A 16,487-nucleotide genomic window follows, 5' to 3' on the forward strand; every position below is an offset into this window, starting at 1 on the left:
CAATACAAATAAAACAAATTGAACTGAATTGTATTGAATTGAATCCTAGCAGATGAAAGAGGAACAGAAATTTGTGAAGGATGGAGAGTAACGTTTTATGTACAGTCAGATCAGTAGTACAGTCGAGTACAGTAACAAATGTTTTATTTCACTTATATTATATTCTTATTATTATTTGTACTATTTATATTGTATTATTATGTTTGAGTTCACGTTGCATCTACATAAAAGTTCACATACATTGGAATAACCAACAGTAAACAACAGTTTAAGAGTCAAATGATATATATAGAGTTACACTATTAATTCCAACAGTGAGTATATATATATATATATATATATATATATATATATATATATATATATATATATATACACACAGTACAGACCAAAAGTTTGGACACACCTTCTCATTCAAAGAGTTTTCTTTATTTTCATGACTATGAAAATTGTAGAGTCACACTGAAGGCATCAAGGGCTATTTGACCAAGAAGGAGAGTGATGGGGTGCTGCACCAGATGACCTGGCCTCCACAGTCACCGGACCTGAACTCAATCGAGATGGTTTAGGGGTTAGCTGGACCGCAGAGTGAAGGGCCAACAAGTGCCAAGCATCTCTCGGGGAACTCCTTCAAGACTGTTGGAAGACCATTTCAGGTGACTACCTCTTGAAGCTCCTCAAGAGAATGCCAAGAGTGTGCAAAGCAGTAATCAAAGCAAAAGGTGGCTACTTTGAAGAACCTAGAATATGACATTTTTCAGTTGTTTCACACTTTTTTGTTATGTATATAATTCCATATATAATTCCACGTGTTAATTCATAGTTTTGATGCCTTCAGTGTGAATCTACAATTTTCATAGTCATGAAAATAAAGAAAACTCTTTGAATGAGAAGGTGTGTCCAAACTTTTGGTCTGTACTGCATATATTATTGGTGTAGTCCATATACACACATATATGCTGCATACATACTTTTACCCAGGGTTTTTTGCATAAATCAACTTCTATGCATCAATATTAGCGTATGGCTTTGGTAATCCGAGTTTTTTTTTTTATAAAACGTCTCTACTCTGGTTGGTTGTGTATCATAGCTGTATAATAAAACTAGCCATGCTTGGAGAAGCTAACAGAGTTACACAACAGCTACAGTGTTGGAGTCAGAAATCACCATTTGGATAAAGCACGGTATATTCTCTCACAGGTAAATGACTGCATAGGATTTTGCAGGGCATTTACATTAACATCATGAGACAGAAACCTCTACAATCCCCGTGTTCATTTACTTTGATTTAAATTTATTTTACATTTAAGACATTTGGCAAACGCCCTTATAATGAGTGACTTACATTTCATTTATTCATACAGCTGAGCAGCTATGGGGTTAAGGGCCTTGCTCAGGGGCCCAGGAGTGGCTGGGATTTGAATTCACAATCTTCAGATCTGAGATACCACCTCACCTGCGTCCTGAATATTCCTTTAATATTCAAAAATAATATATATATATATATATATATATATATATATATATATATATATATATAATACTTCACGAAAAAATTCTAGCTCGTATTTACCGTAATATTTACCGTCATATTAAGAATCATGTTAATATTAATGTATGTTATAATACTTATGTAGAACATTTAAAATTCTACGTAAATAATGAATTCATGTCAAATGAATGATTTTTTTGCAGTGCATTTTGCAGTAAATAATTCACCCACTAGAGGGTGCTGTGGTGCAACACTTAGCATTAAAGTGTACTTAGATTTAATGAACACTGATCTATAAAAACGGAAAGAAAAAAATCCAGGGTAAAGTTTTGGAGGTTGTTTCACATTCATATTATAAATAAAATGTTTTTTTTTTTTAACAATAAAATTCAGGAAAGTTTCATTTTGGGCCCATTTTTATTGTAGAGTTGTACAGTATAATCTTTTCTTCTACCTTCTTTCCTTTCCTTCCTTTAAGTTGCTTCATAACGTTTATGTGACCGAACACAGCGATCTGTCAAGTTTTAACAAACAAGTCACCTACTGCATCAGCAAGTGCCTCATTCTGACTATCAGAGGTTTGACTTTAAGGGAGTTTCTTTTGAAAACGGTACAAGAAACAGCAAGAAAACATTTTCCACACAATTCACATGAGTGTCCGGACATATGAATGTAAACCAGAACCCCCATGTTCAACTCATCCATTACCTTCCAGCTGCACACCAAATGCTTTATCTTTAACCTGGATCCCCTGTGTCCAACGACCATCTCATTATAACCAAACAACCTCGACCTGCACACCATCTGCATGTTCTTCAACCTCAATCTCCAACATCCAACCCCCATCTCATGATACCCAAACAACCTCAACCTGCACACCTGCTTCTTCTTCTTCTTCAACCTCGGTCACCAATGTCCAACCAACATCTCAGGAAAACCACACAATCTGCACCAGCACACCAACCATCTCACCTGAGAATCAAGACCTTTAATCATCGTAAGTTCCACAAATGAACTCTTCTGAAAAAACTAAAGACACAAAACATACCGATCCAGAATCATTAGTTTGGCAGGAGGTCATCATTGTATCATACTTTAGACCAGAGAAAGTAATGTGTGTTTTATATCATTTATTCAAGTAGATTCAGAGTGACATCATTCATCCCACATGCAAGAAAAAAATCATTGATTGGCCCAGTAGAGTGTTTAAACTTTATATAATGATTGGTTAAACAGGCTCTGGTATTAACATCTATCTCGAGTGATCCAAACACAAGTCTAACATTTTAGTGGTCACCAGGAGGCACAGTAACGGGGTGTGTAGGAAGATTCTACGAGTCTAAGAGTCCTGAGTCCTAAGTTCTGACTCGTTACACATCAGATAGGTGGAAAAATGCAGGAAGGATGCAGAGAAACAAAAAAGAAGAAAGTAAAACTTGAAAACTTGAAAAGATCTGTGTGTAACTAAATACGCAACAATTATTATCCTTATTGATAATGATTGTTTTTACATGTTGCAAAGATCAGATAATTGGACGATAGGGCCTTGGGGGCCAGAGTACAAATTAGCCAGGGGGCCCATAAACCTCAGCAGTGCCCCTGGTGGCCACTAATTTTAGTGAAATAAATATGCATTACTTCTTAAAATAATAATAATCTGGCAGAAGGAGTGTTATTACTACCAAAACTGCAGAACATCGCATATGAGTTACATGCTAATCCTCAGAATGTAAATCAGGGAGCTGGATGCATTGTGGAGACACATCATACCAGATTCACACCTGTGCTTATGCCTGGATCATCAAGAACTGCCATTAATTCCAGATGTAAACAGAGTTATGGTTTAAATAAATACTCAGAAAGTCTGTTTAAGTAATCTCATTAACAACAAGCCCACTATCAAAACTCAGTTTGAGACATTTATTTCTTCTAGTTTGGTATCACTAGACCCCGAAGGGGTAAACCAGGGGTCACCAACGTGGTGCTCGCAGGCACCAGGTCGCCCACAAGGACCACATGAGTAGCCCGCAGTAGCCTTTTCTAAAAATAGCTGTTTCCTACTTTGTTAAATCATTGTTGATAATTATTATGAGAAATCATTAACATGATCAGCGTCTTCACATAGTTGAATATCCTTAATTATTAATAATAACATATAATAAAATTGAGAAAATTTGTTATTTGAGATCAAAGTGAAAACTGTGTGTATCAAACTGGTAGCTCTTCACATTAATCGCTACCCAAGAAGTAGCTCTCAGTTTCAAAAAGGTTGGTGACCCCTGGGGTAAAGCATCCGATTACTGTTCTGAGAGACACAGGTGCTGCTCAGTCACTCATTTTAGAAAGTGTGCTACTCTTTTCTGAAGTTTCCTATGCAGGCAGCGATGTGTTGATTCAGGGCTGTGATCCGAGTACCCCTGCATCACGTATACTTGGAGACTGAGAACTTTTCAGGTCATGGCTGTTCGTTCAGCGCATTCTGTAAATGGGGTTACGTTTATCTTGGGGAATGACATAGCAGGCAGTAGGGTCTTTTCCTAACCCACCCGAAGTGGTGACGGATCCTGTGGAGAACACTCCTGATATAACTGTTCTGTAACCTTCTGTATTTCCTGCCTGTGTATTAACACGTGCCAAGCAGAAGAAACTGGGTGACATAATTGATTTGTCTGAGACCTTTTTGTGTCAGGAGAAACCAGTTGTGGAAAAAGTCCCTCGTTCTGTTCCCACTGTGCGACCTTAGAGTGACAAGAGTCCAAAAGCTCAGACCAGTGTCAAAACTTTCTGATTCTGTAGCATCTCTGGATGGAGTTTCTATTTCAGTGTGTACAGCAGTCAAAGACCTTGGTGTGAATAATGACCCTGGTCTTTCCTTTTAGGCTCATGTGAATAATATTACCAGGATCGCCTTCTTTTACCTTAGAAATATTGCTAAAATTAGAAATATGATGTCGTTACAGGATGCAGAAAAACTAGTGTTGGTGAAGAGGAATGAAAGTCAGTAGCAGTAAGACAGAGTACATGTGTGTAAATGAGAGGGAGGGCAGTGGAGTGGTTGCAGTGAGAAGGTGGAGGAGTTCAGGTAGCTGGGGTAAACAGTGCAAAGTAATGGAGAGTGTTTTAGAGAAGTGAAGAAAAGAGTGCAGGCAGGGTGGAGTGGGTGGAGAAGAGTGATAGCAGGACATGAGAGAGGGACAAGAGGGACATGGGGTATATCAGTAGAAGAATGCTGAGGATGGAGCCACCAGGAAGGAGGAAAGAGGAAGACCAAGGAGGAGGTTCATGGATGTGGTGAGGGAAGACATGCAGGTAGTTGGTTTGAAAGAGGCAGATGTAGAGGACAGGGGGGGATGGAGACGGATAATCCGCTGTGGCGCCCCCTAATGGGAGAAGCCGAAAGAAGAAGATCATTATTAATATTATATTACTTTTATATACATTTTTATTGATTAATTGATTATTTTTATACAAATTTTGACCTCTCCACCTTTCTTTCTTTCTTTCTTTCTTTCTTTCTTTCTTTCTTTCTTTCTTTCTTTCTTTCAATGAGTCACAGAAGTCTTGTACACAATCTCATAATGACTTGACGTTGACGTTGACGTGACTGAGGCGTGTGATTCCCACTTAAATGTATTCACTAATGGTCACATGCCTTCATCTGCAAACCCTAAAAAATAGACTTGATGCCATGGCTAGATGTTCTAGATTGCTGGATCTCTGCAGAACTGTGCATCACAGACTCAAAGGATTCTGTTCTTGCATTCCTCACATGATGTATCATCTAAATAAACATCAATCACTTGAAGGGTCAGATAAACCCTCCACTGGATTCCTATAGATTTCTGCTCAGCTTCTGACTTTGTATAAAACAACCACAACACGCAGAATTAGAGGAATTGGATTTCTACCGGCCTCGTCTTCAGGGTTCATAAATCTCTAACAGTTCAAACACACGTTTTAACGATCGCCAACTCATGCTAAAGTTTAGTTTTCATTCCAGGTCACTTAATTCCAGCAATTCAACCCACTCCCACCAGTCCTCACTACAGACCATCATCCACACGCTTCTGCTTTTTCAGGAGGGAGGGGTGGGATTGAGATGCTCCTTAGAGATGCACAGCCACCAAAAAGCTCAGTTTCCATCTTATCCACAGACCTGCCAGCAGTTGTATGCCTACAAATTCACGCTGTTGCTTAATTAATGGACAACACCTTAAAGACCATAAAGGCAACACTTTACATAAAAATGGTGTGCATAAGAAATAAAGGAACTCCATGTTGACAGGAATAAAAGAGGAAAACAGGATATAGGATAATGTGCACATGTCACAAAGTAATTTCCGATTGAAAGTGCCGGCACACGTAAACACCATATCGGATTAGAGAACGTCTCATGTAAACAGTCCACCGAATCTTTCAATCGGAACGACAAACTGTGCCTGGATATTTTCCTACAAAGCCAAAAACTGACCATCATTCCTCTACCTCACAGCACTTATCTCACCATGCACAGACCATCCCTCCCCCAATAATCAACTCAGATTGTATTTATTGGTAGAGATTACAAAGCACTAGAATAGAATAGAATAGAATAGAATAGAATAGAATAGAATAGAATAGAATAGAATAGAATAGTCTTTATTTTTTTCACATATGCATTAAAGCACAGTGAAATTTGTTCTTCGGTCAGAAGCTGGGGTCAGAGTGCAGGGTCGGCCATGATACGGCACCCATTCTAAACTAAAAATTTAGGTTGTAAATGTGGGTCAGTGCTTCTGATAGTGTTTAGGCCAGCAGAGAAGGCTTTACTGACACTGAGGTCACTCTGAAAAAAGCAAAGTGCATTTGCCTAGAACAGAATTTCCAATGCAAAATGAGCAGATAGAGTGAATATCTGCTTCAGCTCAATCAAATTTGGTCTCAACTATTTCAGTATATGTTTTATCTGCCTCTTTTTTCAACATTAATAAAAAAAACATTTCTACAACTATAACATATGCTTTTCCAGTTTGATTAAATTGTGTTTTTCACCCTTGTCCCATAAAAGCTATGTCTAACAAAATTACCAAGAAAGTGTGATACCCAGGGCTTTTTTCTTTGCCTTATCTCTGGAAATTTAACCTACATGATCAAAAAGCATTATTCTGAAGTGACATAAAAGAACATCTGGTGCCCCTGTTACTAATAAACATGCCTGAATGGGTATTGTTCATAAAACAAACCTAGTAATAAGCTAAAATACACAAGCATTGTTTAGATTGTTTTACCTTTCAATATAAATGTGTGTGTGTATGGGGGTTTGTGGTATTTGCATGTGACTGCACTTTCATTTTCAGGACTGACTGTGCTGCTCAGCTGTGATGTTCCTGGATCGTTTCCTTATGCTTAGAAATGTCTTCTAAAGATTCACTACTTTTTCTACTTTTCCTTTTGTTTACAAGGACTGAAAGGATTTTGCACATGTGGCCACATCTTAGACATCTATCAAAGGTATTTTCTGTTCATGGGAGATCTACAGCAAGATTCAAATGTCCAATTATGTCGTCTGACAGGAACTCATCCACCAGCTTACAGAAGTGCTCTAATATCTATCAAAAAATACACCCTGGTACCGGATCTACAAAACTCAGTTGGGATGGAATATAGTTTTAAAAAGAAATTTAAAAAGAAATTTTCTCTACTTCTGGAAGTATTCTATAAACCAAATGGTAAGTAAAATTTTTGTTACTTATTTCCCACAGTCTTATTCATAAAAGCAGCGTATATAAATAATAATTGGATGTATAATATGGAGCATCAAGCTGTTTGTAAAACTTAAACCTCCTTTTGCCAAACCTATAGCTCTATATCAAACAAAGACCACGCAAAAGTAAACAGAGTCATGAAATATGAATGCAGGTGGGTGCAAATACAGTAAAACAGCTTTTATAAGAAGGCAGACAAATCCAAAACGTGTTAAAAAAAGAGAGTTCAGTAGATCCAACTAACTAAATAGTTATACTAATGGCACCTGGAGGAAATAGTGGCACCTAGTGGAAAAAGGGTAGATCAGGGCTGTCAAACTCAAATTCACAGTGGGCCAAAATTAAAAACTGGGACGAAGTCGCGGGCCAAACTCAACATTTATAGAAAAATTGACTGCAATTGTGCATGTTTTCCGTCTCTCCAGATGTGTAATGTTTAACCTTTTCATATGGAAACAAACTTTAGTTTTGCATAAACATTAAATCTGGAACAACCAAAGTTTAATATTATAAACACGAGAAATTTAATTTAAAATAAAACACAGTAGTATTCGTTTCTTATTATGTCTCTCTCAATCTGTAGACTTTCAAATTCTTTTTTAATGTAAAACTTTTTCCACAGGCCAACAACAAAACAAACAAAAATAATAATAATTTCCTTCAATAAAAAAAACAACAATATTTAAACTATTAACAGTCCATGCCTTAGAGTAGAAAAAGTGCATAAAGACATCATTCATTCAAGCTCAGTTTTTACACTCTGATTTACTCTGATTGGTTGAAGTCAAATACCTGCATCTCATCTCATATTCTTAGATAAAAGTGCATCATGTCTGGGTTTAGTCCCTGAGCTGAGGAAATCCTCAGGATTGAGTGAAGATGTTCATCAGTGAGACTCCTGAGTGGTGTTTTGTTCATCTTCATTAAAGAGAACAGTTACACACAGATATGTGCTGGTGAACATAGAAAGCGTTTGAGCAGCTTAGGCATGGAGTTGGAGCAGTGTGTCGGGGAGAAACATGGAAACTGTGCAGCACACACAGAGTCGTACTTTGACTTGATCGTGTCTCTACACTGGAGTTCAATCAGCTCCATTTGGAGGTTGGTTGGTGCGCTTTCCACATCAACCACAAACGGATTACTGAGCAGTTCAACTCTGCATTTCTGGGTTTCAAATCGACGGGTAAATTCAGCGGTCTCGACTGACGCGCCTGCGCACTAACAAAGCATTCTGGGATTTGTAGTATTAGCGGTGTATGCGCTATATACTGGCGGGCCAGCTCAAATACACATTTGAGATTTGGCCCGCGGGCCTGAGTTTGACACCCCTGGGGTAGGGGATCAGACGAGGATGTGAATAACATTAGGTAACATCTCTAGGTTACGTATGTAAACCTAGTTCACCAAGAGAACTAGACGCTGCATTGCAATGCTTTGGGAACATCTCGCGTTGTTCTGAACCACGTGTGAAATCCGGCCAATAGGCAAGCGATGTCTCGCACAACAGGAGCTACTAAATGGCTGAGCAATGATAAATTACTGAATAATAAATTACTGCAACAATAATAATAAAAAATAAAGTTATGATGACAATGGGGAACATAATGAAAGCAAATGTTCAGTCATTAAAATGTAAAAATCATGCGACAGATGAAAAAACGGTAGTGACATCACCGGAAAATATCCCCAGCCATCTTGGAGAATACGATGGCCACATGCCGCAGGTAAAAATATTCCCGGTAATGTAAAAAATTTACTAAAGAAATAGAACAATTTTAAACAAACTTATCTGAACATAAAAAAATATCTTTAGACGTAACAATTTGATGAAACAACACTAAGTATCCGTCACTGTATCGGTCTTTTACATTTCTTCGGTTATGCTATTATGCCAATGCTAGCTAAACTGGGTTGCACGCATGTTTTTGTTCAATGATTATTTGATGTGTAATATGTTTGAAATATAAGATCAGCTTACAGCCTATGTAATAAATACGTAAATACATCCTTTTGAAATTCAGTTATTTCCAAGGCATTGTAACGGCTTGTCAGGCCCTGATATTCTTATGTCGTATTCAGTGCAGGAAAGCAAAGCGTTCTACAAATGTATCGCACAATTATTAATAAATAATACTAATAATCTTCTATTTGTATTTGATACTGTTAATGCAGTTACAACTTTCAGCAGTAGAATATATTAATAATATGCATTATTAAATGTTCTTACAATATAGTTCTTATTATAAAAGTAAAGAAAATTAACCTGCAACTGTTCACATCTATGCTGTGTGACACATGCTGTGGATGTAAATGCAATTTAGGGATTTGATTTAAAAGAAAATTGCAAAAAGACCCATAACATGAGCTAAAAAATGACCATAAACAGACAAGAATAATTTAGTGTTGAAGTTGGGGTATTTAGTGTTTTTTACTAAATATGTCCTGTTTTGTGTTTTTAGACAAAGATGGCTGGAAAGTTTAAAACACCTCCAGTTATATTTTCATGAACCAATGCTCAGCTTGATGCATTGGTTTATAGAAGATTGTCTAACACTTTATAGAGGTCGTCTATATATGAGCTGTGACCCACGAACAGGAGACTTCGGATTTCATCGCTTCTATAACCGGCCAATGTACAATGGTACAAGACTATTGTATTTTTCAAAATTTCCTTTTTGGATCGTTGGTAATTTAAATTGTAGTGGGGCAGAGCAGCTACCAAATTATGTTCGTAGACATTACACCAGAAGTAACAAAAATATTAACAAATACAGAATTATAGTTTGCGTTAAACCTGGTCAGCCTATTCGCAAAGTATATGTGACTGAGCACAGTGACTGGTCAGAATTTAACCCAGACTTCACATTCCGTATTCCAATTAATCTAATTTTGCAAAGAAAGTTAGTTGATCAGTGTATGTAAGGTATACAGGGAGTCTTTATCTGGCTCACACATCTCCGGCTAGTATATCCTCTTGTCTAAACAAAAGTCAACTTTATGGAAGTGGAAAGATTCTGATTCGTGGGTCACAGCCATATATAGACGGCCTCTATAAAGTGAACAAAAACTTCATCCTCTATCCATATCGTCAGGGAAATCAAGGGAGACCATCAAGGTAAGTTTTAGGATACTTCCTTGGTTGTGGGGATTGTCCCATTTGCCAGTCAATAGGGCTGCATGTGTGTTCGTGTCTTGGTTATGTATTAATTGTTTAATTAATGATAACAATTTCCTTTAGTGAGATGATTCTCTCGCGACATTGTTTTCCTCACCTTAGACGTAAAATGCAAGATTAGAAGACGTTTTTTACGGTCTGTCTAATATAGGCAATATTGTCTGAAGAATCCAAAAGAATCCACGATAAAATGCCCGAAAAAAATAGATAAATGAATAAATGAATTGATTAAAAAAAAAAGAGAGAGAAACTCTCAATTGGAATTTTCAATTTTCAATTGGAAAAGTTAGGATCCAATTGGAGAGACTGGATTCCTTTTTTTGTTTGAAGACTGCGATCCCCCTGGTGCCTAGTGTTGTGTGTATTGTCTGAGTGTTAGGTGTTGTTTGTATTGTCTGATTGTTAGATATTGTGTGTCTGCTCTTTGTTCTGTGTAAAGAAGATGGGTCATAACATCTCTCGCTTACTGCCGGAAGAAAATCCCAAAGATTGGATGTATAGGAATAGTGCTGGTTTTTGGACTAATCCTTATTTAGACCATTTGAGATTATAAAGTGAAATTGTGTCACATCTAGATACTTCTTCCTAGAGATTTAGATGCTACTAGAGGTTTCTACTATGCTCCAGGTTTAGTTAACCCGTTATGCTCTGCAACAGGAAGTGGTGCATTCCAACCTCAGCACAAAACTCAAGGAGGAGGTCCTAGGAAAACTGCTGCGGCTCTGATGGTCCGGGATGCTGAGAAAACGGTGCTGTCACATCCTTTGATACTGAACACCTCACATCAGGTAACAGCTATTTTACACAACCTCAACACACAACATATGACAGCACAACATAGATCTGGTTATGAAACCACACTCTTGGCAACGGAAAACTTAACTATTAAGCCTTCTTCTCAGTCGCATTCAGCTGTAGTAGCGCTGCGTGATCTGCTAGATAATATTGACTTAGATGGTTTTGATGACGCACATGATCGCCTTAAACACATTAAACAAGAGACCTCTTGTAGGCCCGAGATTTTAGATACAGCCCTGGAAGAGGAGGATTGCCTATATGTAGATGGGTTATGTTCAAAACCTTCTGATGATGTGTATTTATGTGGATATGCGGTTGTAAGATTACCTGATGTAATAGTTGAAGCTAAATCATTACCATACACATCAACACTAGCTGCAGAATTGGTGGCACTTACAAGATCATGTCAGTTGTCTGAAGGTAAAGTAGTGACTATATACACTGATTCTAAGTCTGCTTATGGTGTTGTGCATGATTTTGCCAAAACATGGAAGCAAAGAGACTTTAAAACAACTGATGGAAAGCCCATAGCACATTTTAATCTCATAGGCGACTTTTTAAAAGCTGTTCAACTCCCTGCCAAAGTGGCCATAGTGAAGGTTGAAGGACATGCCGTAGGTGATTCAGAGGATATTTAGGGAAACACATTAGCGGATAAAGTAGCTAAGGAAGCAGCAAAACAACCAGTAGATTTGGACACAGTACATACAAATCCTGAGATCTCGATGATGTCACATATCTCCAATATACCAGACATTGACCGAAAAATACTTCAGAGTCAGCCTACTGAGAAGGACATAAAGTATTGGGCTTTCAAACAATGTAAATCAGATTCTCCTGATATCATTTGTGATGTAGATGGCAAAATTGCTCTACCTAAACTAGCTTTAATAGTGTTGGTGAAGCATTACCATGGGATGTCACACATTAGCACAGCTAAAGTCATACAGGCTATAAACGCATTAAACTGTATTGCTGATGTAGCTAAAACAACCAAGCTAGTGTTGGATTCATGTTTGACTTGTGCCAAAACTAGTGTACATCGACCTGTACAACATAATGTGTTTACTTTTCCTGAAGCCCCTTTTCAACACCTACAGATAGACTTTACACTTATGCCACCTGTAGGAAATTTGAGATACCTGTTGGTTATAGTTGACAGATTCAGTCAGTGGCCAGAAGCATTTGCATGTGTGACAGAGAACGCTAAAACGGTTGTCAAAATATTAACAAACGAGATCATCGCTAGGTTTGGTATTCCTATTGTGATTGAAAGTGATAAAGGCACACCTTTTGCTTCGAAAGTAACACAACGTTTGGCTAAAAGTTTAGCACTTTAATATTTTCTATCACCCACAGTCAGCTTGAGTGGTAGAGAGAACAAACAGAACCATTAAGGAACGTGTTACTAAAGCCTGCATTGAAACAGGCCGAAATTAGACTGTTGTTCTCCCGGCAGTACTCACAGAAATGAAAATGCCCCAATCTTCAACTACTAAACTAACCTTTGAAAGTTTTACGTTCAAGCCTTTCCCGACCCCATTGGTCAGGGGACGCACTGGCATTTCTTCCTTAGGCAACCTGGAAGTGATGGTGGATGACTACGTTTCTGCCCTGGTTGAGAGATTGAATTCTATCAGTGCTGATGTCTCACTAACTCTTCCTCTGCCCACAGATAAGCCAACACAACAGCTTTCCCTCCAATGTGTGTATATATACTTGTCTGCTGCCTGCAATAAACTAAAGAAGAACATTTGCTGTGTGCTGTGTTGTCAGGAAACCCCCTGCCATGCCTCTCTCGGCTGCTGTCAGGGATCCCCCTGCCACGCCTCCAGCAGCCGCTGTCAGGGATTCATCCTGCCATGCCCCCAAGTCCTCCTCAGGGCGACGGCTCGCCCCCAGGTTCCCTGCAGGGCGAAGGGTCGCCCCCAGGTTCCCCGTATGGCGACGGTTTGCCCCCAGGTTCCCCGCAGGGCGACGGCTCACCTCCAGGCTCCCCGCAGGGCGACGGCTCACCTTTAGGCTCTCCTCCAGGCTCCCCGCAGGGCGACGGCTCGCCTCCAGGCTCAACGCAGGGCGAAGTCGGGCCTCAGGCTCCCCGGAGGGTGAAGTCGGGCCTCCAGGCTCCACGCAGGCCTCCTTTGTCCTGGGTCGGTTGGAGAGGCCTTCCTCAGAGTGCCCCGGCCAGCCTGGTGTTGATGGGTTTTGGGGCGTCAGGTGCCTTTGGTTGTTTTCTCGCCACGGCAACTGTGAGTGTTTCTTTGTTGAACTGACTAAATAAACTATGATTGAGTTATTTCTGCTACCGCGTCCTGTCCATCAGCCTGACGTGTAAATCTTCCCTGAATTCAGAAAGGCCTACGGGCATCGCAGGTCATATGGAAAACCGCTCCAAGAATCAAGTTTCGTTTGGGCATGATAAAAATCTAACAATCACTTTTGTAATTTAAAAATAAACAATTAAAATATATATATTCTTGAAAACATTTTGTTTACAGCATTTTGTTACACCTGCCTAAACGTCTGCACACTACTGTACTTTAGTTTTTTTACTTTTACTTTACTTTTTTTTTATTTTATATTGTTAATAAAATCATGAGTTTCCCCCTACAAGTGTACTTTAAGATGAATGTGAATGCTGACTGCGCCCAGGCCTCATCACACTACATCGACACATACATTTACAAACACCCTTGTGGCTGAATGAATACAAATCTCCAAAACCACACTACAAAATCTATTTTATTTCAGTAAACCATAGTCAAATTACAGGCAAGATATGTATTTTAAACTAATATAACTAGAAAAATGCAGTGTTTCTCATTTTGTTTTAAAGTCTTTCCTGACATTTTTTATTGCTGGGGATCTCGTATCTTGGCTGCAATGTTTCCCACTTTCTGAAACCTTCTTTCTGCACAGTTTTCCACAGTACAATAGAGGAGGCCATCTTCTCCTTCTCCTTTTCCTAATACTTCCTTCTCTTTGCCATGCCAATTGTAAAATCTCATGATTTCACAAAAACTGCAGTTGCCTGTGCACGCTAGTTTCTCTGTTGTGTGGAACTGCTTTGGGTTCATAATTTTAGACACCGATCAACAAACAATACAATGCATGTTCTGTCATTCTGTGCTCTATTCATTTGGACTGGATTTTACTATGCCCATGATTTTCTGAGATTTCATGATTGTTCCTCCAATATACAGTTATGGCTTCTGGTTTAAAAAAACCTATATTTTAATGTCTAATTACTTGGATGCAAGGTCATGTAGATGATTGTAAAGTTTATCTTGAAGATGTGGGTGTTTTGACAGATCCTCAGGATATACATATTTGTCCTTCACCTCCAGCTAGCAACTATTATTCTAAACTTTATTGGTTTTGGTCATGTTTTGGTCATGCCATGGAACCTTTTCTTGGCTTCAGTGTGATTCCCACTTAAATCTATTCACACAAAGTCACATGCTTTTATCTACAACACTTATAACATTGGTTTGACGACATGACTAAATGTTCAGGAAGATTTCTGATGCTCGGGGCATGTTCAGTTGTTGTGAAATTGCTCATAAAGTGAAATCAGTCTTTTACAGCTTGTCCTAGTGTCTTCCAAAGGTAGGTACGTTGATTTTTTTTTAGATGTATTACAGCTGTTTGTAAACTAAATTGACTACATCTTTTGACATTTTTTATGATACATTGCAGAACCGATATGTAAAAACTGCAGTGTTTTTTTTTTTTTTTTTTTAATCGGGGAGAATCGCATCACACAGACTGGAATGTCTGATCTAAGTGCTGTATTTAAACTCCTCCCACAACTGGCATCAACTACTCTCACAGCCAATCAAGATGAAACAGGCTTTCAAATACAACGTCATGTAATATTACACCATCTTTAATGGTGTAATATACACTAACTTCATTTCCCATAACCCTCAGCAACTGAGTGCCACAACAGACATAATCTTTGAAATTTGATTACTGTAAACTCAAACTGGGGCCAGTATTACAGCCCTCAAACTACTAACAACACCCACCTATGGACTGTCAATGTCTGTTTAAATGCTCTGCAGGACAATTAATCATTAACAAAAAAACAAATTTTTTTTAATAGAAAGAATTGTATTTACAAAACTATTGTTATTTTCACAGCAGATGTTCCCTTGTGAACCAAAGCTTGATGTATTTAAGGCATCATACAACTTCTAAATCACTCTGGATAAGTGTATCTTACACTGACACAGAGAAATTAGCTTAAATGTAAATTTTTTGACAGTGTAGTGAATTTAGCTTGCAAAAAAAAAGGAAATATTTATGAGTAATTATAACGGGTTATAAGTAGTCCCAAATATTTAAATTAAGTTGTTAAATTGACAGTAATGGAATTAACAATATAATTATCTGGTCTGTTCTTCGCCAAACAGACAGTATAATATTTTATTAATTCTATAAAAGGGGTATCTCCCCAGCCAAGAAAGACGCGACCCCGAACACAACATAAAACTAACTACACAAACATACAAAAAGAAATAAAGAAAATAAGATAAAATAAAAATAAACAAAAGTTAAAATTAGGAAAAAGGAGGAAGAGAATTGAAAAGAAGCTTAATCTTCAAAATTAACCGCACCCTAAACAAGAATCATCAAAAAATTCAAATTCACTTTAAAATTAAGGGTCTCAAACTTTAACACGCATATAAATTGGTTGGTAAAATGGTTACTTGCATTGGCTTGTTGCACAAGAGTCCGGATGCGGTAGACAAAGAAATCTTTGAAGAGTCGGTTAGGAGGGAGCCAGATGTTCTTTCAGGTTCTCCTGAAGATCAGAGCAGTTGTTGTTCTTGAAAGTAAAGCTTGCCGGAAGATCTTGAATGAAGAGAGTCGTTTCTAAGCTGTTCCGAACGACTGACTCTCCAAACCTTTCCGATCGAGCCGAGCGAGAGAGCTTAGCCTGACTTGACTGACTATTGATTAGTTGGGTTCAAGATATTTAAAGGTCCCAAACCCCACCCATCTTTGGAGGAATGGCCAATGCTATGGCCTGAAATTTTGGAGGGAGAAACTTGTGTGTTGTGGGCATGGTTTTCGGGTTTTACCTGCTTTGGAGAACTTAAAGTTGTTTGATTGTCACATTCATCTGTACAATTACTGCGATACGTTCAGCCTCTATCTGTATTTATTGTTTACTTCACAAGGATTCACCTCAGAGTAAAACACCATGGATTTCTACTTGTTCAGAGGAGACCTACAATTCTACAAAATAGTAACTACAAATTACAAAGCA

At 38.3% G+C, this 16,487-nt stretch overlaps 2 protein-coding genes across 2 annotated transcripts in view; one reads left to right on the top strand and one right to left on the bottom strand.

The window, feature by feature from the left end:
• The window catches only part of wdr17 (WD repeat domain 17), a 101,267-nt gene that overhangs the window by 68,503 nt on the left and 16,277 nt on the right, over positions 1-16,487 (bottom strand).
• Positions 11,016-13,763, top strand: LOC124395839 (circumsporozoite protein-like). The gene is made up of 2 exons (XM_046864716.1): positions 11,016-11,199; positions 12,986-13,763. The coding sequence occupies exon 2, from the start codon at positions 13,072-13,074 to the stop codon at positions 13,480-13,482; it is 411 nt and encodes a 136-aa protein (XP_046720672.1). The 5' UTR covers positions 11,016-11,199; positions 12,986-13,071; the 3' UTR covers positions 13,483-13,763.

Source organism: Silurus meridionalis, chromosome 2, assembly GCF_014805685.1.
Source record: "Silurus meridionalis isolate SWU-2019-XX chromosome 2, ASM1480568v1, whole genome shotgun sequence".
Lineage (NCBI taxonomy): Eukaryota > Metazoa > Chordata > Actinopteri > Siluriformes > Siluridae > Silurus > Silurus meridionalis.

Excerpts from the sequence above, each read along its gene's own strand:
- LOC124395839 (XM_046864716.1), top strand. The coding sequence starts at position 13,072 with ATGCCCCCAAGTCCTCCTCAGGGCGACGGCTCGCCCCCAGGTTCCCTG.